This window comes from Rhynchophorus ferrugineus, unplaced genomic scaffold, assembly GCF_030347505.1.
Source record: "Rhynchophorus ferrugineus isolate W39M unplaced genomic scaffold, kcgeb_rfMv2 rfM6, whole genome shotgun sequence".
NCBI classification, from domain to species: Eukaryota; Metazoa; Arthropoda; class Insecta; order Coleoptera; family Curculionidae; genus Rhynchophorus; species Rhynchophorus ferrugineus.
In genome coordinates this window covers 44156681-44183668 of record NW_027472585.1, presented here as the reverse complement: position 1 = coordinate 44183668, position 26988 = coordinate 44156681, and the positions used below count along the sequence as shown (strand labels likewise).

The 26988-nt window shown below is 31.0% G+C and overlaps 1 protein-coding gene across 2 annotated transcripts in view; it reads left to right on the top strand.

The window, feature by feature from the left end:
• Positions 1 to 26988, top strand: part of sm (heterogeneous nuclear ribonucleoprotein L) — a 500688-nt gene that overhangs the window by 199556 nt on the left and 274144 nt on the right. For both annotated transcript variants that reach the window (XM_076406872.1, XM_076406873.1), the window contains one exon: positions 19177 to 19237. In XM_076406872.1, the coding sequence (XP_076262987.1) occupies positions 19177 to 19237 (61 nt within the window). The remainder of the gene's footprint in view (positions 1 to 19176; positions 19238 to 26988) is intronic.

The window sequence follows — 26988 nt, the reverse complement described above, 5'->3', positions numbered from 1 at the left end:
ACTACCAAAAAAATCAAAAACTATACATATTACTATAAATCTATGTAAGCATAAATTGGGTACATTTTTTTCAAGGTCGCGGATAGGACGACAGAGCCAGAACGTTTAAAATCAATCGAATGAAACTAGTAGAACCAAAAATAGTAACTAAAAGCACACGACTAAACAGTCGATAGTAAATAATTAATTAATTAAATTAATTAAAGTAAATAAATAACTTAACATTTGATGGCAATTTTAATAATAATTAACCAAATTAATTAACTAACTAACCAAAATTAGCTACCAAAAAAATCATAAAACTATACATATTACATATAAATTTATGTAAGCATAAATTGGGTAAACTTTTTTCAAGGTCGCGGATAGGACGACAGAGCCAGAACGTTTAAAATCAATCGAATGAAACTAGTAGAACCAAAAATAGTAACTAAAAGCACACGACTAAACAGTCGATAGTAAATAATTAGTTATCTAAATTAATTAAAGTAAATAATTAACTTAACATTTGATGGCAATTTTAATAATAATTAACCAAATTAACTAACTAACTAACCAAAATTAGCTACCAAAAAAATCATAAAACTATACATATTACATATAAATTTATGTAAGCATAAATTGGGTAAACTTTTTTCAAGGTCGCGGATAGGACGACAGAACCAGAACGTTTAAAATCAATCGAATGAAACTAGTAGAACCAGAAATAGTAACTAAAAGCACACGACTAAACAGTCGATAGTAAATAATTAATTAATTAAATTAATTGAAGTAAATAATTAACTTGACATTTGATGGCAATTTTAATAATAATTAACCAAATTAACTACTAACTAACTAACTAACCAAAATTAATTTCCAAAAAATCATAAAACTATACATATTGCATATAAATCTATGTAAGCATAAATTGGGTAAATTTTTTTCAAGGTCGCGGATAGGACGACAGAGCCAGAACGTTTAAAATCAATCGAATGAAACTAGTAGAACCAAAAATAGTAACTAAAAGAACATGACTAAACAGTCGATAGTAAATAGTAATAAAATCAGTCGGACCAAAAATAGCAACTGAAACAGTCGATTTCAGCCAATAGTTCCCAACACTAATCGTTGCCTTCCTTGGGTTTTATTTGACTTAGTTGTCCCTATCTGTTGGTTAGTTATGTTTATATTTCCCTTTTATATATTCTCATACGCATAGATCCCATAGATTTATCACTTCTGTAGATGTTATATGTAGCTTTGGATAAATTTTGTGATTGCTTTTTTTCAGCATTTTTTGACGACACACGAGCAACTTTTTTAACTTGACATTTGATGGCAATTTAATAATAATTACCAGAAACAAATGTTATACATTTTGTAATTCTTGTTTCAGAAATTCTAATTATATTCAAACTTGCTACTACGTACAATACTGGATTACTGATTTAGTAAAGTTTAAGACGATTATGATTACGTAGAGCTTAGTGCAATACGAGCTTCTAAAACAGATGCTGGGCTTGTTAGCTTGTGCACATATACGGAGGAGATATGGGTCATGTAATATCGTTATTATTTCAAATTACTCATGTCATTTTTTTAAAATTATTTATTACAAGATTTATTTTAGAGTAGTTCAAAGGTATGTCGAACAAAAATTAGGTGCATATGTTTTGGCTAAGAGTCAAACCGTTGGTGGTCTGTTATTGTCATGATGACATATATGAATCAACTATTTTTCATGTTTTTAAAACACTGGTTAACGTGTTACTATAATATGATCATTTTTACTATAGTCTTTTTACTGATTTACCAAAATTGTCAACTCTCTCTCTCTCTCTCTCTCTCTCTCTCTCTCTCTCTCTCTCTCTCTCTATATATATATATATATATATATATATATATATATATATATATATATATATATATATAGGAATATTATATTTTATATATATATATATATATATATATATATATAGTTTTTCTTAGCAGTGTTATTGTCAAAACACGTAGAATTTAATAATATTTATATATATATATATATATATATATATATATATACAGCCATAACGCGATTGACTGTAATTCTTAAATTAAAATTTTTGTTTTGTTCAATTTTCTTGCCTGACTTCATTTGTTATTTATAGGGACAAAGGCTTTAATTAAAAACAAGGCACCGGTTATAAATCTACGTTTGACGCATGTATTAAAATACAAATGATTTAGTGAAAAGGATAATTATAGAAAAATTACTGTGATCAAAACAAACTTGATGTTTTTTCATAATGTGCTTGGAAACAATAGACTTCATTCGGTGATTTATATGATTTCAATGTTTTTATATTTTAATATTACCTGTTATTTTCACTGTGAGATTTAGATTTTTTTTATTTTCAATCTGAAATCCTTATACGTCTGAATTGAACCTTCGTATATCTTTGATGTTTTTGACAGGAAATACAATAGATTATTTTGGATGGCAGAAAGTTTTTGTCATAGTGATCACCGTAAGTCTGTAATCCACGTCTTATTAACATTGAAGATGGAAGAAGGAATTCCAGATACACTAGCCATGTGGTAAACTTGGTAGAATATTTAATAAAATACTGTTATTAAAACATTTGCCAAGAAATATATTAAAAATAGTAAATACTTACCGGCATATCGGCTGGATTTTACCTCATTTTATATATTTTTTTGACTTGGAATGAAAATACACAACTTTTTTGCAGATTTTATCGGTGTATAATTATATTAGGGTCCCTTACACCATCGATACACAGAACTAAACGTCGATTTTTCTTCCAAATGTATTTTTTTGTTGAAATATAATTTATTCTGGGTAAAGTAAACGCACAGATACAGAAACACAACACAAACTTGTTTTAAACTAGTTTTTCAAAATTACTCATCACGCTTATTATTAATGAGTACTCTGAAATAAGAAAACAAGATTGAAATAACATATATGAACCGAGTTAGTCCGATAGTAAAAAGGGCCTAATACCTAATAATGTTTTTTAAACAATAGAAGAAGGTATAGAAAAAAATCATGTATTACAACGTGGGGGCAAAAGTCCCGCTACGATTTTGATCGCCTATAACTTTGGTCAAAGAAAAGATAGGTAAATTTGGTTTTCATAAAAAGTTTACTTGGTCCTTATATATTTTTTTTGTTATGATTTACAAGTTATGTCGGCTAAATGGTAACCGCGATTCGCTATGCAACTTTCGGCTCTTTTTAGGGCATTTTTCATGACATCCTGCAACATCTGAGGCTGAATTTCTTCAATTTCGTGATGAATATTGTCTTTAATATGTTGAATCGTTTGGGGCTTGGTCACATAAACCTTTGATTTTAAAAACTCCATAAGAAAAAGTCTGGAGCTGTTAAATCCGGAAATCTGACTGGCTATGCTAAATCTCCACTTCACGAAATTAGTCTTCGTGGAAAGACGTTATTCAATAATTGAATCGTTGAACGAGCTGTGTGTGCTGTGGCCCCGTCTTACTGAAACCAGATGTCCTCTAGTCCCTGCTCTTCCATTTCAGACACAAGAAAATTTTGAATTATGTCTTGGTACCGTTCAGTAGTAACAATAACTGCAACGCCTTGGTCTTTCAAAAAATAGAAACCAATGATGTTTTCATGAAAACCACACCATACAGTTGTTTCTAGGGGATGCGATGATGTTTCGCCATTTAATTAAGCATTCTGTATTTTCCTAAACCGACTGTCGGGTTTATTGACGTGGCCACTGTGAAGAAAATGGGCATCATCACTCATTATCAATTTAGACGAAAAATTTTCAATTTCACCAGACTTATCTCTGTTCGTTCTTGTGGCGTATATTTATCCATAATACAATTTGGACATCTACACAACACAATGGTTAAAGGGAAACTTAACGTCACATGACTGGTAGCATGACTTTTGCCTCACCTTATATAAAACTGATAAGAAGTATAACAAATAATGAAATATATATGGTAAAAAAACAGGAAATACAATAAGATAAAATGAAGGACTAACTGATCACAAAACTAAAGGGAATAGAAATACTAAAGAGCAAGTAAATATTCTGGACAATTTAGACTTGTGTTGGGAACTATAGACTGAAATCGACTATGGATTGTTCAGTAGTTGACTACTTTTTATTACCAGTAACTGTTTCAGTCGCTATTTTCGGTTCGACTGATTTTGTTACTATTTACTATATACTGTTTTAGTCGTGTATTTTTAGTTACTAGGTTTGGTTCTACTAGTTTCAATCGACGATTTAATTTTTTACGTTCTGGCTCTTGACTTAGCTCCTGGCTCTTTATAGTTTTTTTTTGATAGTCTGCTTGTAAATAACAATATATTGTATATTAGTATCGCAGCATTTTGGAAAGATATTTTTCAAGATTGTTAATGTAATAGTGTAAAAAGATTAGCATTGTAAATGATAAATAGTAAAATACTTTTGACTGTTTTTAGGTCAATAATAGTCAATATTTCGATTACTCTCTCGACTTTTGTTAAAAAATATTTCCATACAATAATAAATAAAGCATTTACTTTATCTAAAACTAGCGGCCCGCCCCGGCTTCGCACGGGTGCAATGCTGATACTAAATTAAATACACTACAGAAAAAATATGAACGTTGTATATAAAAACATAGCGGCCCGCTCCGACTTTGCACGGGCATAAAATATATATGCCTATGTCACTCAATGAAAACATGATTAAAATTGATCCAGTATTTTTGGTTCATTCATTACTGCCCTTGGCCTGCACGCATTAAATTTGGAGTAAAACAATTCCTCTTCCCCTATACTTACTATGAAGATTTCCTGCTATCTTTGGAATATCTAAAATCATACAATTTTTATTACATTACACATTTTTAAACGCAAATTTTAAATTTGTAATATCTCCGAAAATATTTGTTTAATTTACATGCTGTAAGGAACCATATTGATCTATATTAATTGCACACTGTATTTAAGGTACTTAATTCGATAAGGATTAATACCGTATTGCTTAAAATAGCTTCGTAAATAAGCCATTTTCTCACGTAAAAAGTAAACAATAAAAATGGTTAATGTGGGTTATCCCATATTATATAGATAAGATAAACATATACCATCGCGGACTTTTTTGTAGACCTTTTTATGGTGTACAATAGTGTAGAACATTAATTTGATCTAACTCGTAGGGTTAGACAGCGTTTTTGCTAATTGCTAAATAAGCCTAAAAAAATAGGTTAATTTACGACATCACGTTAGAAACCTCTAAAATTAGCAATGTTGCCTTGGTATATTATGCATGTATTATACATATAAACCTTCCTCTTGAATCACTCTATCTATTGAAAAAAACCGCATCAAAATCCGTTGCGTAGTTTTAAAGATTTAAGCGCACATAGGGATATAGGGACAGAAAAGGCGACTTTGTTTTATACTATGTAGTGAAGCTTTAGTTGTTATTGTGGGATCATTTTTAATTATGTCATGAATTAGTTTTTTTTGTATGAATTGTAGTATGAATTAGGTATATGTTTAATTTTTATTTAGTATTTATGGTTATTGTAAAAATAATAATTACTATTTTTAGTCGCTAGTTTTTTGACTATCGACTGTTTCAACTGTTTTCAGTCGATAGTTACCAACGCTAATTTAGACTTAGTCAAAAAAAGCCATAGGGATATTAAGAAGATATAAAGATTATAAGAATTATTTCGGACCTACTACATAACTTTTTTTATATCCTTTCAGCAATGTTTCAGGAATGTTACTGAAATATCTGTTTATATTCTTAGTGACGTTTAACCAATGTTTACCGAGTTATAATCGAAATATCAGTCGTTAAGTAAGCGTCTAAAGACATGATGGACATCCGTGTGTATAAACCGAAAATTCGGTGCCGCCCAATATGTAGTAATATGCTTCGATGTATATAAACAAATCTTTTACGAAAATAAACGTGGAACTAAAAATGAATTACATTTAAATAAACAGGAAAGTCATTCCATTTAGAAGCGAACAAACTAATAATGTAAATCGCAAGGAACGAGATAAAGAGATTTGGCTTCGGGTCGGAACGCCGGTACGACGGGGGAAGGATAAATTGGGTATCTCTCCTCCGCGATCCCGTTCGAAATCCGGATAAAAATAGCCCAATTACGCCACTACTCAACGGGATTACATAACGTTGAGTGAGACGAGAGTAAAAATAAACAACCTGTCCCGTATTGGGTCACGTGGCACCGGCTTTCATTCTCTTCTCATTTCGGTCTGGGTCATGTTAAATTGGCCGCCTTTGTGGCAGTATGGCGAAAGGGTAAGATCGAAACGCGCCGCCGGTTATGCAAGAGAAAGTTCAATGATTTCTGCTCATAAAAAATACCGAAATTCAAGATAAGGATTGGAAATTTTAAGAAAGTTATTTGTTCCGTGTAAACATATCGCCCTATACATTTATTTCAGAGTATTTACAACAGATGGTGTCACTGTGGACTTAAATCGCATCACTTCACTAGACACAAGAGAACAATAACATAGTTTCAACGTTCTAAACGTGCTAATTTTGACACCGGGGCGTTCTGGATAGTCAAAGAAAGACTAACTTTGAATTTGAATACCCGCCGTATTCTCCAGACCTTGCTTCTTCTGATTGACACTTGATATATCCTATAGCATGTCTGGGCAGTGTTCCACTTCTTATTAGCATTGGGGACTATTGACTGAAGTTAGAAGCGACTAGCCGAAACACTCGAATTAATCGGTAGTAAAAAAATAGCGACAGAAAATAATAATTACAATTTCAGTCGAGTGCAGGCTCCGATCGTGATAAAATACGGAGATTTACGAATTCCTTCCCGTACTAATTTTGAGAGACGAATGGATGGAGATAATTGTTTGATTCTCGGTACTGCACAGACCAGAATTCAATTGGTAAGTGGTAATGTGACAAAAGGGACGGAATAGTGATCTCAAATATAAATATAGTAAATGTAATTGGTTTATTTCTATTTCATTCGAACATATATATATGTCCTTTTCATTTTTCGTATTGAATGAAGTATTTCATTTTGAATGATGTAAAATTTGTTTCACTTGATTGTAAAGAGGAATGGAGTAATGACCACTAAATATTTATATCGTATTTTCTCATTCAATCTTTATCAATTATTTAACCATTGCACTCTATTTTCTTCAAACTTAAGTGAAAGAACTTGTAACATTTGAAAAACCAGAAAATCGAAAAAGTCAATAAAAAATGGACCCAATAGTTGCCAAGATAACGTAAATGCTGTCAAAATTATTTTTTCTATTTATTGATCAAAATATTGTTCTTTTTACCTTCTTGGATTAATAAATAATCTTAAAAATGGAGTTCTAAAATGCTGATGTATTAATGTACAATATATTGTTATTTACAATCATAATACAAACAAGACCATTCGAGGGCGTGGTTAGGACTGCAAAGCCAGAACGTAAAAAGATTAGTCGAACTGAACGTACACGACTGAAACAGTCGATAGTTCTCCACGCTTCTTGTGTAGATTAAAAAAAGTTATCAGTACTTTACTTTACTTTACTTGCATATATTAAACTCTCTGAATTCTTAAAGTCAATCTGTGCTCAGTTTCATTTACTTCGTACATTTCCTATACGCATTTTTTAAAATGTTTGAAGTCTCTGTCTACCATAACTGATAATGATTTAATCATATATAAAACATTTAATCTTAGCTTGGCGTAGTATAAACCATCGAATTACTTCATGTGCAAGAAACGAGATATTTGATATTAACTTTTTGTAATTTAACCATGATGGGATTTGATTGATACTTATTGAGGGCTTGTATCTAATATTTTTCTTTGTGTGTTTGAGCATATATTCAATAGTGATAGAAACCCATTTTCTTTCCTCTGGTAGGCAGTCGATTCTTGTTGGAGTATATGCTGATGTCATGTCAACTTGTAGAACTAAATCCATCGCATTATGTTGAATATATTTTTCCATGTTATTAAACAAATCAAATGAGGTCTAACCTAAAATTTTATCAACAGTGTTATCTACCTCGATATTATGTTAATTATCATGTAGAGATAATTAAAGACACTTAAAATAATCAATACTTACATTAGAATTGTCTTATTGCTGTGAATAATTTACTGATGTTCAAATTATTCCTTGATTTAACCACATTTCTCCAACTTTTTTCTGTCTTCAAATGAAAATACACAACTTGTGCCGAAATATAATTACATTAAGAAATTCACACAATCGATACACATTATGATGTCTAATTATGACACAAAGTTATTAAAATGTATTAATAAGACCTATACCTGTGCTCAAATCCATTTTTTTTGCAGAAACAATTTTTATTCTAGGTAAAGTAAACACGTAGAAGTATCATAAAGTAGTTTTTAAACTTGGTCATCTAGCCTGTTAGATCGTGGATAAGTATTTGATTAGATTTCGTGTTATAAATAGTTCAATGTCAAATCTCAAAGATGTCTAATCATCAATTTTCGTTAAATAACATGCCCTTGGCTTGGAAAGAATGGGGTAACAAAGCCATGATAACCAACCATTCTAGGGTGGAGGATAATAATGCTGAAATGTGAATCGAATACCTGTAAGGGGTACTATTGATTTGGTTAAAGGTGATCCCGTACAAAAGACTCGTGTTTATATCGGTTTTATTGCTTTATAAGGCTTGTATAGCAAAAAAGCGAACATTGAACGTTATGAATGGCTTTATTTAACTATATATAATGGTGTGAAATTAAGACGTTGTCGATTTTAATATTTGAGGTACATATTTTCGAATAAATCATCGTAATCTTTAATTATTTTCGTTTATTTTTAAATTATTTATTTCATATTTTTGTTAGTTCTTGTTTGTTGAATATTTTCGATCATACAGAATTATTATTTGAATGTCCAGTATTTTATTTACAAGTTTGACCAAGGAAAATGTATAAATAATTTGTTACAGTGTTGCCAGTGTTTATATTTTTTGTGTTCGTTAAATTTATTCTAAAGGAACATTATCTATTATTACTCATTTTATTTAAACCGTTCTAAAAACACCTTATTTAAGTTAACATATTTTAAAATCGCTAGTGATCATGACATGATACAATACATTGTTGCCATTTAAGGAATATTAGTTTTGCTGATTTTTGAAGAAGTTTGGCAACACTACGAATAATTATTTGCCCAGTAATCTTTATATTGAGATATATTAGTCGGTCACTTCAAATAAAACTAAAACTAATATAGACCTAATCGAGCTTTTGCGCTGTATTTCTGTCAAATGTCGTAATAGAGATACACATTTAATTTATGATGATATATAATATTATATCAAGACCGGCATTCACGCTGACAGAACAAATTAATTAGCAGGCTGAATTTAATTTCTCTTTTCTCGCGTAAAAACATGAAAGGAAATGCTAACTGTACACCAGTACATAACTTTCGTTCCCAAGTGGTGGCGAAAACTGGTTCATTTCGTTCGCTCATGCTTCCTTGTAATTTCAGAGCTGGATTGAAATTTCAATTTTACTGACGCGAATAAGTGACACATTATTTCTTTACAAAATTAACGTGTGGTCTGTAGGTAGGGATTTTTTTGTTTCATATATATAATTTTCCATATTTATTTAAAATAAAACAGGTCTTTGGTTTTTGACGGCTTTACGCCGTTAAGAGAGTTTTGCAGAGACCGAAACAGATGGTAGTCGGATGGGACAAGGTCTGGAAGATACTGAACATCACTGATCAATATCATCATGTGTTCCGTTTTTTTTTCTTCTGTGTCTTAATTGTGCTATTGATGGAAATTGTCCTCCGTATGTTGTATTTACTAAACTAGGATGTACTAATACAAATTTACTTCATGTCCTGAGTTTTTTGACTTCATTCCTAGTAAAATGTTGAAATTTCTCACAAATGACGTTTGGATCAATTAAATTTAGGTGTTTTCGACCATTCTAACCATTTCTGTATCTGCTCTACATTGCTGGTATCCCAATAACAAAAGACTCATTCGAATATTTGTCGACGACACAGTCATTATGGCAGAAGACTGATATTTCTGCCAAGGGCCGTAGAAAAAATACAAGTGGTAGTCAACAAGTTTCACAAAATAACTTGAGACTGGAAAATACAGTTTATTAGCTTCAAATCTGTTCATGTCAATTTAGCATTGTGTCGAAATAATAAAAATTTGATATAAAATCAAAGACATTGGTTTACCAGTCAATTAGCACTGACATGTCAAACCAACTAGTAGCTAAATGTTGAAAAAACAAAGTTCTTTGATTAATTACAAATGCTTATCGCTGCGCAACCAACGAAAATGTACAGGATGACCTTGAAATCAAATTGATTGATTGATTGAAAATCAGAATCTTGAAGTGATCATATGATCTTATACAGCGTGTACGTGTTTAATCTTAAGTTTAACCACTGTAATATACTGATGTATGGTTAAAATCAAGGAAGAAATACAACTGAAAAATTGAAACATATTCTAAATACATCAAATGTAAGATATTGGTTAAAAAAATTAGTACAGAACAAATAATATTTGTTTAAACTAAAATATTTACTAAATATGGTAGTTAATTTAAACTACAACAAATAATGTAAGTTTTTGTGTGTGAGAAGCAGCCAATTATTCTCGGCGTGTCACGAAACCTAATTAAATATCCAATAACTACTTTTACTGCGTGAATTCTAAGCAGTTTAATTTCAGATAGTTGATCATCTCGCTTCCTAAATCTCTCAATTTCCATGTCATATATATGCTCCGGGATCCCATGAATATTTTGAATGGCGCTTAGCTCATCCTTATTCGGAATTTACGAGCTCAGTTTTAAGACTTTGCAACTTTAAACTTACCGGATTATCATAAGCTGTTAATTATTTCGTGAATTACTTACGAGTATGTTAGGAGGATGCAGAATCCACACCGGTAATGTGTAAAACACGAATTAATTAAGACCAACTCGATGCATCTTTCAAAAGGACATGTTACAATGCAATTTTTAATTAAATAAATATGTTCAAAATAGTGTGCATAGATTTTTTAAAGCATTAAACATCTCGAGTCATTACTTTTTTCATGTTTCTGTCGATATTTTAATTATATGTATTGACAAGAACGTTCTTCGCCAGCTATTATCAGAATAATCACCTCTTGAAAACGTGAAGTCAAGGAGTTCTGACATAGATACTGTTTTAGAAGTGCTAAATATGATATGAGAATAAGTTAGGCCATGTATTGTATGTCCTTTAAAATTAATTATGTGCTTTTATTATTCAAAATATGAACAGGACTGTCTATGTTCAACATGAATTAAATTAATTTAAAATTTAATTTTAAACTTATTATAAATGTTTTGTTACTCTTTGCCAAATTCAACAACTGTTATTATTAGAAAACGAGGTTATGGTGTTTAAATATTTAAACTTTATTTAATAGATTAACATATGAATATATCTGGTTCTTTTGTAAGAAAATAGTATCAGAATGGTTATCAGATTATTGTAATGAAATGACATATACTAGTTTTGTGTTATTTTGTTAGGGTATAAGCATGATATCGTTTGAAGTAAAATTTCTAACAGAGACTATTTGGATTATTGGAGTGCACACGAAACCACAATATTGAAGCGAATTTTACCATTCTATTGGTTGTAGCTTCAATTATGAATATTAAATTGGGAAATACGTACTGAGGAATTTATTCCGCACTGATCTTTCTTGTGTATTGATCCAAATAAAGTAATAATAAGTAGTACTAAATTAATTTATAATAAACATTGTAATTAACTAAGCGTATATTTACTAAAATATTTAATAGTTTAACTCAATAACGTTTTAAGACTTATGTTGGTTGTATTTTATTGACTGACTAAAAAGGATATTTAGATCCGATAAGTTGTTGGAAGTTTCAAAATTGCTTCTATGAAAGTTTCGTGATGTTAATGTTGGGTAAAAGCTTCAAGTATTGTTTGGAATGTTTGGAAACCATTTCATTAATGTATTTGTTTTTTTGCTTCCATTATTTAAGTGCGCGTAACGCGACTTGCCTTTAATATAATTAGAGCATTTTGATGACAAATGGGTAAACATTTTCCTGAATATGCATGTTAAAAATAAAGCTATGATAATAGATATAATATATAATGATGATTATTTGCTCGATACTTGATATATAATGATCTCACGATAATGTACTAAGAATATTAATTTTTTCAATATTTGTATGGGCCTATAAATTAGTTTTAAAGGATTTTTTAAATTTGAAGTTTTATTGTGAAAAATCGGTACAGTGTAATTCATTCAAATTATTGTCCAACGATAGCCGATTTCATCTCGAAATAACGATGTATATTTTAAGGTGATCGACTAGTCCACAAATTTTTTGGTATCTTCATAAGAGGCGAAACGCTGTCCAGACAGGTCACCACCACATATGTTGAAATGCGTAATAATTAGAAGTAACAAGGTTTGGAGGGTATGGCTGGTGGGGTAATTCTTCCTATTTTAACGTTTTGAAGCATATTTTCACAGATTTTGCAGCATGTGGTCGAGCGTTGTAATGCTGGAGACTAACATTTTTGTATTTTTGATCGTATACCGACCGTTTATCGCGCAGTTCTCTCCATTGATGGTTTCATTTGGTTTTAGCAGCTCATGTTCAAGTTGATCCGACTGAAATGTAGAATATTAGCTTGAAGCCGATTGATTGAATGCGTAACCAGGTGGTCGTTATGATTTGTTTTCAGTTTGGATGTATTGTCATACATTCAGATATGATGAGAAGCAGCATATCACACACGACTAAACCCCTTTCAGTTTCTTGGCTTGTCGGTTTCGATGACGCAGTGGTCAAGGCGACAGGACGGTCCTCTTCTACTGTTGCGATAGTCGCGTATTCTAATCCTGCTGGGGCATGGATGTACTTCATGTTTGTGATTGTAATTGTAAAAGGTATTTATAAGTAACAATAGAAAATCTGCCAAGGAATAGCCATCCCACTCACGCCAGTAATCAGGCTGTGTAAGACTGGATATTTTCTGAAATGGTCTCTAAGTTGATTACTGGCCGGTCGGTAGGCTTAATGTTGAGGACCGTCGTTCGGAGGCCACGTTAAATTGTAGGTCCAGTCCAGATAAACCCTCGTTAGTAAAAAGATGACTCTAAAGTATTTTTCAAAAAATCTCTTGGTTTCTAATCACAATCTAATCACTAAGTTTGGTGGGTAACTTGTATTACTGCCAACAATTCCGATTCATATTCTTCTTTCCTTTGAAACACATCTATGACTTCACTATCACGAAGGTATTGAATCAATTCAGTTAGTTTTCTTGTAGTATTGGGATCTTAGAGTCAAAAAGTGATATTTTTGAAGAATAAAAAAGACAAGAAAAAAAGTAATAGCATTATTTTGAATGTGAGTGTTATATTAACACTGAATGTGTAAGGTTTAAAATCAATTCAATTAAAACTAATTTATGCCTTGCTGTATGAAACTTTTAATCACTGATACTTGATATAGAAAAGCAACATTGATGATTATCAAATTCTTCTTTCACGTCGAGTTAATAGCTTTTTTATTATACGGTTGGTTTGGCTGTGAATCAAGACTGAAGCCCGGTAGCCGACAAATTTGAATAAAATGCCGGGCGCCGTCATCAGGCTCTTTTGTATTTTTAGCGGCATTAACATGGATATATTTTTGGACCGTCAAATTTAAATATTTATTGTACTGTTTTATGAGTGGTTTAGTATTTATTTTTATACGTGTATTGGTCGCAGCCCGAATAGGTTATTTACATTATCAAAGGCAAATATAAGTGAAGACACGTGTTACGAGCAACAGGAGTGATTTATACATTGATTTTATTGTGTTTGTTTGTAGTTTAGTCTACTATATTGCCCATTAGGTCTTTATTGTGTGTATGATAGCAATTGGGGCATAAAACATCAGCGCACATTCTGAAATTATTTTTAAATTCTTATTTACGCTAGTTTTAATACACTGTTGTATACTATTGAGGGTATATATTTTGTTTTTTCATCATCTATAGAGATCGCTTCGTCCCTCACTCTGTTCTCAACTCTGCATTGATAGTCGTGTTTTAAACTAATGAAATCTTTAAACTTCATTTCTAATGCTATTTCAGAGAGATACCAGACCATATAGTATCCAAGTCTCGAGGCCATACAGAAAGATGGTCTTAGTTATTAAAGATGCAACAGCTTCTGTACTTTTGCCGATTCGTCTTATTACTTCAGCAGTAGATGTCACTATATTCTTCTATATTATTAATCCAAACAACTGCACTCCTGTAAGTTCAGGTAGTTCAGGTAGTCCCTAAAACTGTAAGCTCTAGAGCAATTTTACCTGGATTTTCGTTTCTTTCATCCCAAAATACATATGTTTTGACTGTTTTAACTTTATCCGTGAGGTAAACATTTTTAACACTTTTTCCATACATTTAGTCGTGAAAATTCACGATTTTTTGCCATTTTCAATTTTTCTGTTGCCACTTTCGTTGAAATTATCGCAGTTTAATGAAAATTACAGGTATTGTAGAGAATTTTACGCTGAATCGAACTGTAGTATAGCGATTTTCGTATGACCTTTAGTTTCTATGTTATTCAATAAAAAATGTATTTTGAAAAAATGAGTGGTTTTCACTTAATGTCGCATATCTTAAAAACTGTAAGTTCTAGAGCAATTTTACCTGGATTTTCGTTTCTTTCATCCCAAAATACATATGTTTTGACCGTTTTAACTTTATCCGTGAGGTAAACATTTTTAACACTTTTTCCATACATTTAGTCGTGAAAATTAACGATTTTTTGCCATTTTCAATTTTTCTGTTGCCACTTTCGTTGAAATTATCGCAGTTTAATGAAAATTACAGGTATTGTAGAGAATTTTACGCTGAATCGAACTGTAGTATAGCGATTTTCGTATGACCTTTACTTTCTATGTTATTCAATGAAAACTGTATTTTGAAAAAATGAGTGGATTTCACTTAATGTCGCATATCTTAAAAACTGTAAGTTCTAGAGCAATTTAACCTGGATTTTCGTTTCTTTCATTCCAAAATACATATGTTTTGACCGTTTTAACTTTATCCGTGAGGTAAACATTTTTAACACTTTTTCCATACATTTAGTCGTGAAAATTCACGATTTTTTGCCATTTTCAATTTTTCTGTTGCCACTTTCGTTGAAATTAGCGCAGTTTAATGAAAATTACAGGTATTGTAGAGAATTTTACTCTGAATCGAACGGTAGTATAGCGATTTTCGTATGACCTTTAGTTTCTATGTTAAACAATGAAAAGTGTATTTTGAAAAAATGAGTGGATTTCACTTAATGTCGCATATCTTAAAAACAATAAGTTCTAGAGCAATTTGAACTGGATTTTCGCTTCTTTCATCCCAAAATACGTATGTTTTGACCGTTTTAACTTTATCCGTGAGGTAAACATTTTTAACACTTTTTCCATACATATAGTCGTGAAAATTAGCGATTTTTTGCCATTTTCAATTTTTCTGTTGTCACTTTCGTTGAAATTATCGCAGTTTAATGAAAATTACAGATATTGTAGAGAATTTTATGCTGAATCGAACTGTAGTATAGCGATTTTCGTATGACCTTTAGTTTCTCTGTTATTCAATGAAAAGTGTATTTTGAAAAAATGAGTAGTTTTCACTTAATGTCGCATATCTTAAAAACTGTAAGTTCTAGAGCAATTTTACCTGGATTTTCGTTTCTTTCATCCCAAAATACGTATGTTTTGACCGTTTTAACTTTATCCGAGAGGTAAACATTTTTAACACTTTTTCCATACATTTAGTCGTGAAAATTCACGATTTTTTGCCATTTTCAATTTTTCTGTTACCACTTTCGTTGAAATTATCGCAGTTTAATGAAAATTACAGTTATTGTAGAGAATTTTACGCTGAATCGAACTGTAGTATAGCGATTTTCGTATGACCTTTAGTTTCTCTGTTATTCAATGAAAAGTGTATTTTGAAAAAATGAGTAGTTTTCACTTAATGTCGCATATCTTAAAAACTGTAAGTTCTAGAGCAATTTAACCTGGATTTTCGTTTCTTTCATTCCAAAATACATATGTTTTGACCGTTTTAACTTTATCCGTGAGGTAAACATTTTTAACACTTTTTCCATACATTTAGTCGTGAAAATTCACGATTTTTTGCCATTTTCAATTTTTCTGTTGCCACTTTCGTTGAAATTAGCGCAGTTTAATGAAAATTACAGGTATTGTAGAGAATTTTACGCTGAATCGAACTGTAGTATAGCGATTTTCGTATGACCTTTAGTTTCTCTGTTATTCAATGAAAAGTGTATTTTGAAAAAATGAGTAGTTTTCACTTAATGTCGCATATCTTAAAAACTGTAAGTTCTAGAGCAATTTTACCTGGATTTTCGTTTCTTTCATCCCAAAATACATATGTTTTGACCGTTTTAACTTTATCCGTGAGGTAAACATTTTTAACACTTTTTCCATACATATAGTCGTGAAAATTAGCGATTTTTTGCCATTTTCAATTTTTCTGTTGTCACTTTCGTTGAAATTATCGCAGTTTAATGAAAATTACAGGTATTGTAGAGAATTTTACGCTGAATCGAACTGTAGTATAGCGATTTTCGTATGACCTTTAGTTTCTCTGTTATTCAATGAAAAGTGTATTTTGAAAAAATGAGTAGTTTTCACTTAATGTCGCATATCTTAAAAACTGTAAGTTCTAGAGCAATTTTACCTGGATTTTCGTTTCTTTCATCCCAAAATACATATGTTTTGACCGTTTTAACTTTATCCGAGAGGTAAACATTTTTAACACTTTTTCCATACATATAGTCGTGAAAATTAGCGATTTTTTGCCATTTTCAATTTTTCTGTTGTCACTTTCGTTGAAATTATCGCAGTTTAATGAAAATTACAGTTATTGTAGAGAATTTTACGCTGAATCGAACTGGTGTATAGCGATTTTCGTATGACCTTTAGTTTCTCCGTTATTCAATGAAAAGTGTATTTTGAAAAAATGAGTAGTTTTCACTTAATGTCGCATATCTTAAAAACTGTAAGTTCTAGAGCAATTTAACCTGGATTTTCGTTTCTTTCATCCCAAAATACATATGTTTTGACCGTTTTAACTTTATCCGTGAGGTAAACATTTTTAACACTTTTTCGATACATTTAGTCGTGAAAATTAACGATTTTTTACAATTTTCAATTTTTCAATCGGATAAAGAGTTTATAGCATTATATTGACCCACCATGTCTGATGTCTGTGAAATTTAATAGCAATATTATGAATCCTCTAAAACTAATTCACCAACTCTAAATTTTCTTCGTTTTTTTTTAGATTGGATTCTTTTAGACTTTCTTTTGGGGTTGGATTGCAAGCATGATTTTCCGAGCAGAAATGTCGACCGCCAAATGTCAATATCAAACCGCGCAAAATTCACTTGATAACAGGGGTACAGAAATTCCTTAACAAAAGTTCGATACTCTCTTTCGAAAACCTTAGGTTTTTCACATTGCTATTTTACTTTGCAACTAAAAATTCGATACTCTTATTTACAACTATCGATGTTATTTTGAAAATAAATATCGATACAAAAAATATCGATATATTGGACAAAAAAATCGATATATCGATATTAATTTGGTATCCAGATTTTTATTATTTTTAAAGTAATTTTTTGATTATTGAGTATTTATGTAACAATATCTTATAATATGTCGACATCTCTCATAGTATAAATTTTTTTTAATAACCATTATTTATAAATACATAGCTCATATGTTTTTTGCCTCAAGTTTATTTATTCATTTGTATTTGTTAAGTCTAGTGATACATATGATATTAAACTTTTAATAAGTCATTAATAGTCTATTTAATTAATACATAGTAATTTAATTTGCGTGTTATGGAAGGCTAGTGATAAAAAAATTGTTGAGCCAACATGGTACGTGATGAAAAGCTATGTATCAAAACTGTCTCCACTAGCAGTTATTGCTTTTTTTTAACTGACGCTAATAATATAAAAGGTGTAAAGGGTATTAGCTTACGCTGTAGTTAAAACATTAAGTTTATATGTTAGAAGAAAAACTTGAATTTGTATATCTCGGGGTTTATTTTTAGTCGCTTTCTTTTAAACTTTGTATAATATTGTATACAGTTTCTTATGAAAGACGTATTTTTCCAACTGAAATTTATGGTAATAATATATTAAACAGGCATATTTATACATGTTAATTTTTAGATCTACAAAAATAATGTCAACTAACTTATTGGAAGTGTGTAAGGATGTGGTATATGTTGTGAAAATGGCATGGCACGTTGTGAACGATTATGGAATATAAAAGTAACAAAACACCAAACATTAATTTTTTAAATTTATTATAAGTTATTTTAAGTAATAATTATTTATATCATAATTCATTACATAATATTAATCTCTTAATGCTACAGCGCGAACAATATTTTTTGTTAGCCCGTCTTTGTTTTGTTCTTGACGCAATTGCGCCATTCTCACACGTGCTCCAGTATTTTCTTTCTGAACTTGTTCTTCATATGATATAGCATGTTGTTGATAGCATAAATGTTTAACTACTACGCTTGACGCATAAACACTAATAATAGCCGAAAACTGCAGAGGGAGTGAGAGAAGGCTTATTGTTTGAGCGAAATAGGAGACCACCTCTACTCCGTGCTGTTTATTGGATGTTAAGTGACAGCGGTAGCGAGATAAAAGATATAATTATTGACAATAATTAATAATTTATCAATTTTTTATAATAACACTTTGAATATACCCAAAAATCCGTCAAGTTAACCTAAGTCCTTATACATAATAAATGTCCTCTACTGGATGAAATTTAATAGCAATATTATGGATCAATATAGAACGAAACGCCCTGAGATTAGATTTCATAAATTCTTGATATATTAAACGTATTATCCTCTTTTCTGTTCTGCCGGACCGCCTTTATTATGTTTGGCCATCAAATTTTATCTGGATGCTTAATACCAACTGTTTCTAATTATTTTTGTTGGTGTATATATATGTTTATATAGATAAAATGTCATGATTTAATAGATTTTTCTTTTTCTTGCAGCCGGAAAAATTGAATGTTCACAAAAATGACTCGGAGAGCTGGGACTACACAGTTTCATTAAGTAAGTTTATTTTAATATATAGTACTTATGTTTATTCGTGGGTATATCAGCATTAAATATTTTGTAATATGGTATTGCAATACATTATTTGATATATATCAATGAGTATAGACATCAATTAGAATTGTGTCTAATATATTTTAAATTAATAATTAAATTAAAAAGGTAAGAATCATTTTCAAATAATTACGAGCGTAGCTTTAAGAGGATCTTCTAGTCTAGAAATTAAAAAAAAATATCATGTTTTCAAAATTTAATGCTTTAAGAATAAGCTCTATAGAGGATTTTTCAACATTTAAATTATTTTCGGAGATATAGCTGCTGTGTTTGGTGACGTGACATTTAAAACATGTTTTTCTCCAAACAACTTTTTTCAAGATGGTTAAAATGTTCATTCAAATTTTACTACTACAAATCGATTTACTGCATAGTGAGCATTCTCTATATATTTTTCTACCATATCAGAGTTATATCATTTCTGATTTTTTTGATATTTCTGATTTTATTTTTAAATCATAAAAATCTAAATTTTGTTACAATTTTACTTTGTTTTATAATATTATATATATTATATAGCGAAAATATTTTGTTTTTTTTAATATTCTAAACTTCTTATCTAAAATACACTAATTAATTGCATATAATAGATAATTTTGAGCTATATAATTTCATTAAAGATGTTATTTTCCGCTAAAACTGTCATTATAGATTATTCTTCAATGTCATTATTTTTTGCTGCTTCTATTTTTATTAAACAAGGAATATCTTATATAGTATTCAGGGTTAAAAAGGTTTGATAGCCCTCTTAAGATTTGTTTACAATGTTTACCATTTATAGTGAGCGAATGTATGAATAAAGCTTACTTATTCCCAATATTATAGTTTATTGCCTTTATATTTACCTATTTTGGTATTTCAACTGTATAAATATTGCTTGATAAAGAGACCATTACAGATCTGGCTAAATTGGCAGTGATGTATGTAGGATTATATTAAATACTATGCAACGTATGTATTTAAATTCTATTTTAGTCAACAGAAATATGTAACACTTGTAAAATATGCTGTATATATATGTAGCTGTAGTAAAGTTAAAAAAACTTTATAAAATTCTTTATTTTAATGAAACGTATAAATTATTTAAAAAATTATTTCATGGAAATAGCTAAAAATATTATATTATTTCGGTATTTCTAAAAAAAAATGTAGTTGGTACTAAAACCGTTATTTAAAAGATCTATTCTATTTTCACATGTGCATATTTTCAAGACTATGTTGTAATTTCATTGGTTATTAAATGTACGACACTTATTAAACTTCTTTATTCAACGGTTTCTCGTTAATTGTGAGAATGAAGAGATAGACAATACAGTCGACATTACCGCAATTTGTATATTTATTCATTGTCATCTTCAATGGGTGCAGCAGAGCTGTTCATTCGAGCTGCAACAATGTATCCTTCATAACTTTTGCAAAGCGTTGTCATGCAAGGATTTGACTTTAGATTTGTTACTTGTTATTGCTGCTTTTTTGCAATAATACGACGTGGAATATATTCAGTTGACATTTTTAAATATCTGCAATAACAGTTTCATTCGGTTTTAGCAGTTTGTAAAACCGTAATATGGCCAGACCTGCTGGTCATATAGAGTGCACTACTTTATAATCATGAGTATCTCGCTTTGGTGCCGTTGTGGATGATTCTTCAGGACTAAACCATGACTTTTTACGTTTGATATTGTCGCAATATATATACTTTTCATGGTCAGTCACAATACGCCCGAGAAAACTCTACTATTTTGTCTGAAAAGGAATTCATAACGCTATTTCCAATCAATTTGTATGCTAATCATTTTTTCTTCTTTTGAATCCATAACTTGCTGTGTCTCAGATTAAGCATAACATATTGCTTATATTCATATGAAATATTCACTGATCCAGATAATTTTCCAAATAATTTTCCTAAAGCTAATAATTTGAAATGGACCTCTTTTTTATCAACTATAAACTTGCGTTTACTAGAATATCTCAATCAATTATCACAGAATAATAAAACAAATATAACCATCTCTAATAATAAAGTTGATAGAGTTGTAATTGTGAAACCAATAATGAAACATGTAAAAGAAACATTACACCAAAGGCCATCAATCATCTTATTTAATAACTGTTGTCTAGATGATAAGAGACGAATTTGTACACAAGACAATAAAACGTTGCCAGAAAAAAATTGAGCTATTTTATTATGGGGCACGCTTTATGTCAACATTTCAAATTTGCCCTCACACCTGTCTCCTTGCGTTTTATTTTTATATCCGTGTACTTTTTTTTTTGGGAGAGGGGAAATAGGTAACGTTTTATTGTCGCTGGTAACAAAGAATGAAGTAATTTAGTTTTCCGGTGGAAATGTATGTTTACGTCAAGATAACACGTCAAATATACCTTTATTAGATTATCGTAGATCCTTTAGATATATATATGGTTGGCGAACATGTAATTTCGGATTTTTCTAAAAAAATTGATATTACAGAATTATTTATCGATATCAAGAAGAAAATGCAAATGAATTTAATAAAAATCTTAATTTCTATATACTTGATAGTAACCACAACACAAATAGGTTTAATTTATATATATTTGATGATGATTGTTTTTTTATTGATTTTCTTAGACTTTTAACAACTCTGTGGAATGAAAGAGTGTATCCAGCATTGTACAAAATGTCCTTGTAATATTTGGGTAAATAAAATGCACAAACTGTACAATTTATTTAATAATATTGTTACAAACTTATAAGGCAAATGCAACTGCAATATTTCATCAAGTTCTTTATACAAGTATTTAGGAAAGCTTTTTCTTCATTTACTTGACTTCATTGATGACATTTAGGTTCATACATTATCTATACGCAAGTATTGTTCAAAGTGTTCCACAAGTGTGAAACTTCTGTCCTCCGTAACACTTACATACTAATCAGTAAGATCTTGATAATATCACATTGTCTAATCAAATATGTATCACTGATAGTTTAGTTTAGTAAATAGTTTTAACCTTGTGAACTATAGAGCTCATAGAACTATTTATTGTACAACAAACCAGATATTTTTTATTGGTTTATTGTAATCTAACCATGATGGGATTTTATTGACACTTATTGAAGGTTTGAATTTAGTTAATATTTTTCTTTGTATTTTGATAATACATGGCCAGTAGTGAACAGCAGTTAGTTCAGTTAGGAGTTCATTTTCTTCTCTATAGTTGGCATTCGAATCTTATTTTATTCGACTTCCTATTATATTATATTATATTCCTTCACATTATATTAAGTTTAATTTTCCATATTATTTGGTAATTGAAAAAATAATAAAAATATTAAGGACTCATATACACAATAAACAAAATAAATGAGGTTTAACTTCAAATCAACAGTGTTATTTATCTCGATAAAGTATACCTTAGACTAGGTAGTTGAAATAGTAAATACTTTCATTAGAATGGTATTCTCAGGATTATATTACCGATGTTAATTATACCACAGACCATCCACGCCTTGCAAGATTTAACTACATATTTCCAATATAATATTATATTCCAGTATATTTCCAACACATTTTTTTTTGTCAATATTAGCTTTTTACATAATAACATAATTCCTTTCAAGGGTGATACACTGATTATAGCGACCTTCCAAATTTTCGATACCATTTTTGAATACAATTTGTCCTTTGCTTAAAATAGGCCTCAGTTTCGGCGATCACCTCTTCATTCGACGAAAATTTCTTCCCAGCGAGTATTATTTTGAGATCTGAGAACAAGAAGTAGTCGCTGGGGGCCAGATCTGGAGAATACGGTGGATCAGGAAGCAATTCGAAGCCGAATTCATTGATTTTTGTCATTGTTTTCACCGACTTGTGACACGATGCCTTGTCTTGGTGAAGCAGCATTTTCTTTTTCTTCAAATGCAACCGTTTTTCGGCGATTTTGTCCTTCAAAGGGTCCAATAACGCTATGTAATAGTCGCTATTTATGCTCCTTCCTTTTTCAAGGTAGTTAGTGAAAATTATTCCATGTGTTTCCCAAAATAGAGACGTCATAACATTGCCAGCCGACTATTACGTTTTCCCACGCTTTGGAGCGGGTTCATCGTGTGCATTCCACTGGGATGACTGTCGATTGGACTTCGGAGTGAAATGATGGAGCCATGTTTCATCCATTGTCACATATCGACGCAAAACTCGGGTTTATTACGCTTGATCATCTTCAAACACTGCTCCGAATCATTAACTCGTCGTTGTTTTTGGTTAAAAGTGAGCTCGCGCGGTACCCACTTTCCATAGAGCTTTCTCTTACTCAAATATTCGTGAATGATATGATGTACACGTTTAGTTGATATCTTTGGAGTGTCTGCTATTTTATTCAATTTCAATTTACGGTCATTCAAAATCATTTTGTGGATTTTTTAAATGTTTTCGTCGATAACAACCTCTTTTGGGCGTCCACCACTGCGTTCACCGTCTTCGGTGCTCATTTCACCACGTTTAAACTTAGCATACATATTGGTAAAATATGTGGATTTAATTCTAGTAGTGCCATCCATTGTGTCAGGCTGGGGACTTTTCAATTGACCTGTTATTAATCAAGCCTAATAATAATTGAAATTTATTTCAATACAACACAGACACTTGGGTTTGGGCAATGTTGAATATGACAAGCTATTCTTCCGGATATTCTACTATACAAAATATTGTTCTGTCTGCCTATTTTTGCTGTCTTCGTAGGATGCATATTAAATTTCGAATTGAGATGTCAGGGACTATATTCCTGCTATTATCATTTTTATATAAATGCGGCGGAAATATGTTTCTTGATGCAATATGTATCTGTCTAAGTACGCGGTTAGAATATTGCAGGGGAATTGATTTTTATTAGAAACCTGCTGCAATATTTCAATGGAAATACGTCCGCTTCCACTGTTTGTCGCACTACAAGCGCGCCTGATTGCTTTGTGTTGATTCGAGGTTTTATTTGTTTCCTTAAATTCTGTTTTTAATTTAAGATGCATCTTTGTGCTAAATCGCGGTGGGAATTTTAAAGGAATTAAGGTTGCTGTTGTTGAAATTTGTTTTTTTTTGTGGCTGTTAGTGGTATTCTACTATGAATTGTATATCAGTATAATCGAAATATATCGAAATCTATCGATTATTGCAAACTTATAGCAAATTTAATGATCGATATATTTCGAATGATCATTCGATTATTCAAATCGATACTTTCGAATCGATTATTACAATATATCGATTATTGCAAACTATTTTATATATATTGTTATAAATAGTGTGTGTTTTGAGATAAAACTATTTTTTAGGCTTTGGTTTTATAACAAATTTAATGATCGATATATTTCGAATGATCATTCGATTATTCAAATCAATACTTTCGAACCGTTTATTACAATATATCGATTATGCTCAAAGCTAATTATTATTAAATTTAGACATTATAAGCTGTCCAGTTCAAATATATAATGGGTTGGAGAACAATTTGCTGATTTGCTGATTTCTGCGAACTAACTCTTTTTGGTTCAGCGATTCGCTCGGTCTGTGCTATCCCATAGATAAAAATAAATTACATTGGTCCCGCTTATTGTCCTGTCAACCATAATGTTCATGTTTTAATATGCGATGGATCAATTCGATGTTCTTGTAAGTTTCTCTGGGGTGTACGAAATTTATTTTCTGTACGTTGTTTTGCTGTATCATGTATGAAACCTTCTATATTGGTGCAATAACCCATTTGCTGAGACCCCGGCATTTTTTCTATATATTGTTGATTATTGTATATTATTATTGCAGACTTGTGTTATTTTGGTTAGAGCGCATAATCGGCTACACATTGTCGCTAACATATCGCTTAAAGCTTTATTAGAACAGGTGTTATATGGGGTTGAAATAATTTATGTTTGTTAACACTGTGTCGGGCGAATGTTGTTTTTTCGAAGTTATACTCCCATCCATATCACTCATAAATCATTAAATAAATTGTCTCCCTTGATAAATACGAAACTTTTTGCATTAAAATGTTAAAATATATTGTGTTGGCAGTCGATTTAAATGTTGTTTATTTGAGATAAATTGATGAAACAGGTCAATTCAAGAATTCCCCGGCCTAGCATAGTAAAACAATTTTTTTTTGGCAAAATTAGTTTTTTTTATTCAACTTAATTCCCTTCAAGGGTGATACACTGATTATAACAAATCTCCACCATTTCGATACCATTTTTGTAGTACGATTTGTCCTTTGCTTCAAAATAGGCCTCAGTTTCGGCGATCACCTCTTCATTCGACGAAAATTTCTTCCCAGCGAGCATTCTTTTGAGATCTGAGAACAGGAAATAGTCGCTGGAGGCCAGATCTGCAGAATATGGTGGATGAATAAGCAATTTAAAGCTCAATTCATGGATTTTTGCCATCATTTTCACTGACTTGTGACACGGTGTATTGTCTTGGTGAAGCAGTACTTTCTTTTTCTTCAAATGCGACCGTTTTTCAGCGATTTCATCCTTCAAACGGTCCAATAACGCTATGTAATAGTCGCTGTTCATGGTCGTTCCAATTTTAAGGTAATTAATAAAAATTCCATGCGAATCCCAAATTACAGATGCCTTAACCTTGCCAGCCGACTGTTGCTTTTTCCCACGCTTTGGAGCAGGTTCATCGTGTGCAGTCTACTCGGATGACTGTCGATTGGACTTCAGAGTGAAATGATGGAGCCATGTCATATCCATATCCATATATTATATCCATTGTCACATATCGACGCAAAAACTCGGGTTTATTACTGTTGATCATCTTCAAACATTGCTCCGAATCATAAACTAGTCGTTGTTTTTGGTCAAAAGTGAGCTCGCGTGGCACGCACTTTGCACAGAGCTTTCCCATACCCTAATATTCGTGAATCATATTATATACACGTTCAGTTGATGTCTTTAGAGTGTCTGCTATTTCATTCAATTTCAATTTACGGTCTAAACTTAGCTTATCAATCCTTGATGGTTGATTTTTCTGGGACAGTGCTTCAACTGTATGTTTTTCCTTCAAAAAGCAATATTTTGTCAACACACGAAATTCCTTTTCATACATTTTTTTCACAATAACAAAAGTTGCTTCATTCAAAATGTTATAATTCACAAACTAATGATCCGATAGATGTCAAATTTATACATGCATCTTTTGAGGGTTAGGGCTAACTAAAAAATATATGTATTTAATTCTAGTACCGCCATCTATGTGTCAGACTGTTGGCTATGTTGAAGGAACAAACACAGTAGACGAGTAATATGATGCCTGGTGATACTACATTAGATTTTTATAGATTATAATGTCTAACGGCCATTTATCTGAATGTGTGTGATGTTGGGGTTGTAATATATATTGTTTATTTCTAGTTGGACTACGATGGGTTGCAATATATTAAATGAAATAATCAAATGAAAATTTTAATTGCTCTTAACAACGTTTACGTCCTGTTCTGCTACCCTTTTCCGTACCATAACTCACGGCATTACGTCGAGTCCCAATAAACTAGTCCGTTTCTACAAATTCTGTGTCGTAAATGGGAACTCGCGTTCAGCCAACCCACCCCGGACCCGGTCTAATTCATGTAAATTGCCCGAGAGGGCCACGATTGATTAAATTAGCCACGAGATCGACCAAATTAAAGGTGACGCCGACTTGCAAAGTTGCATGCCTCGA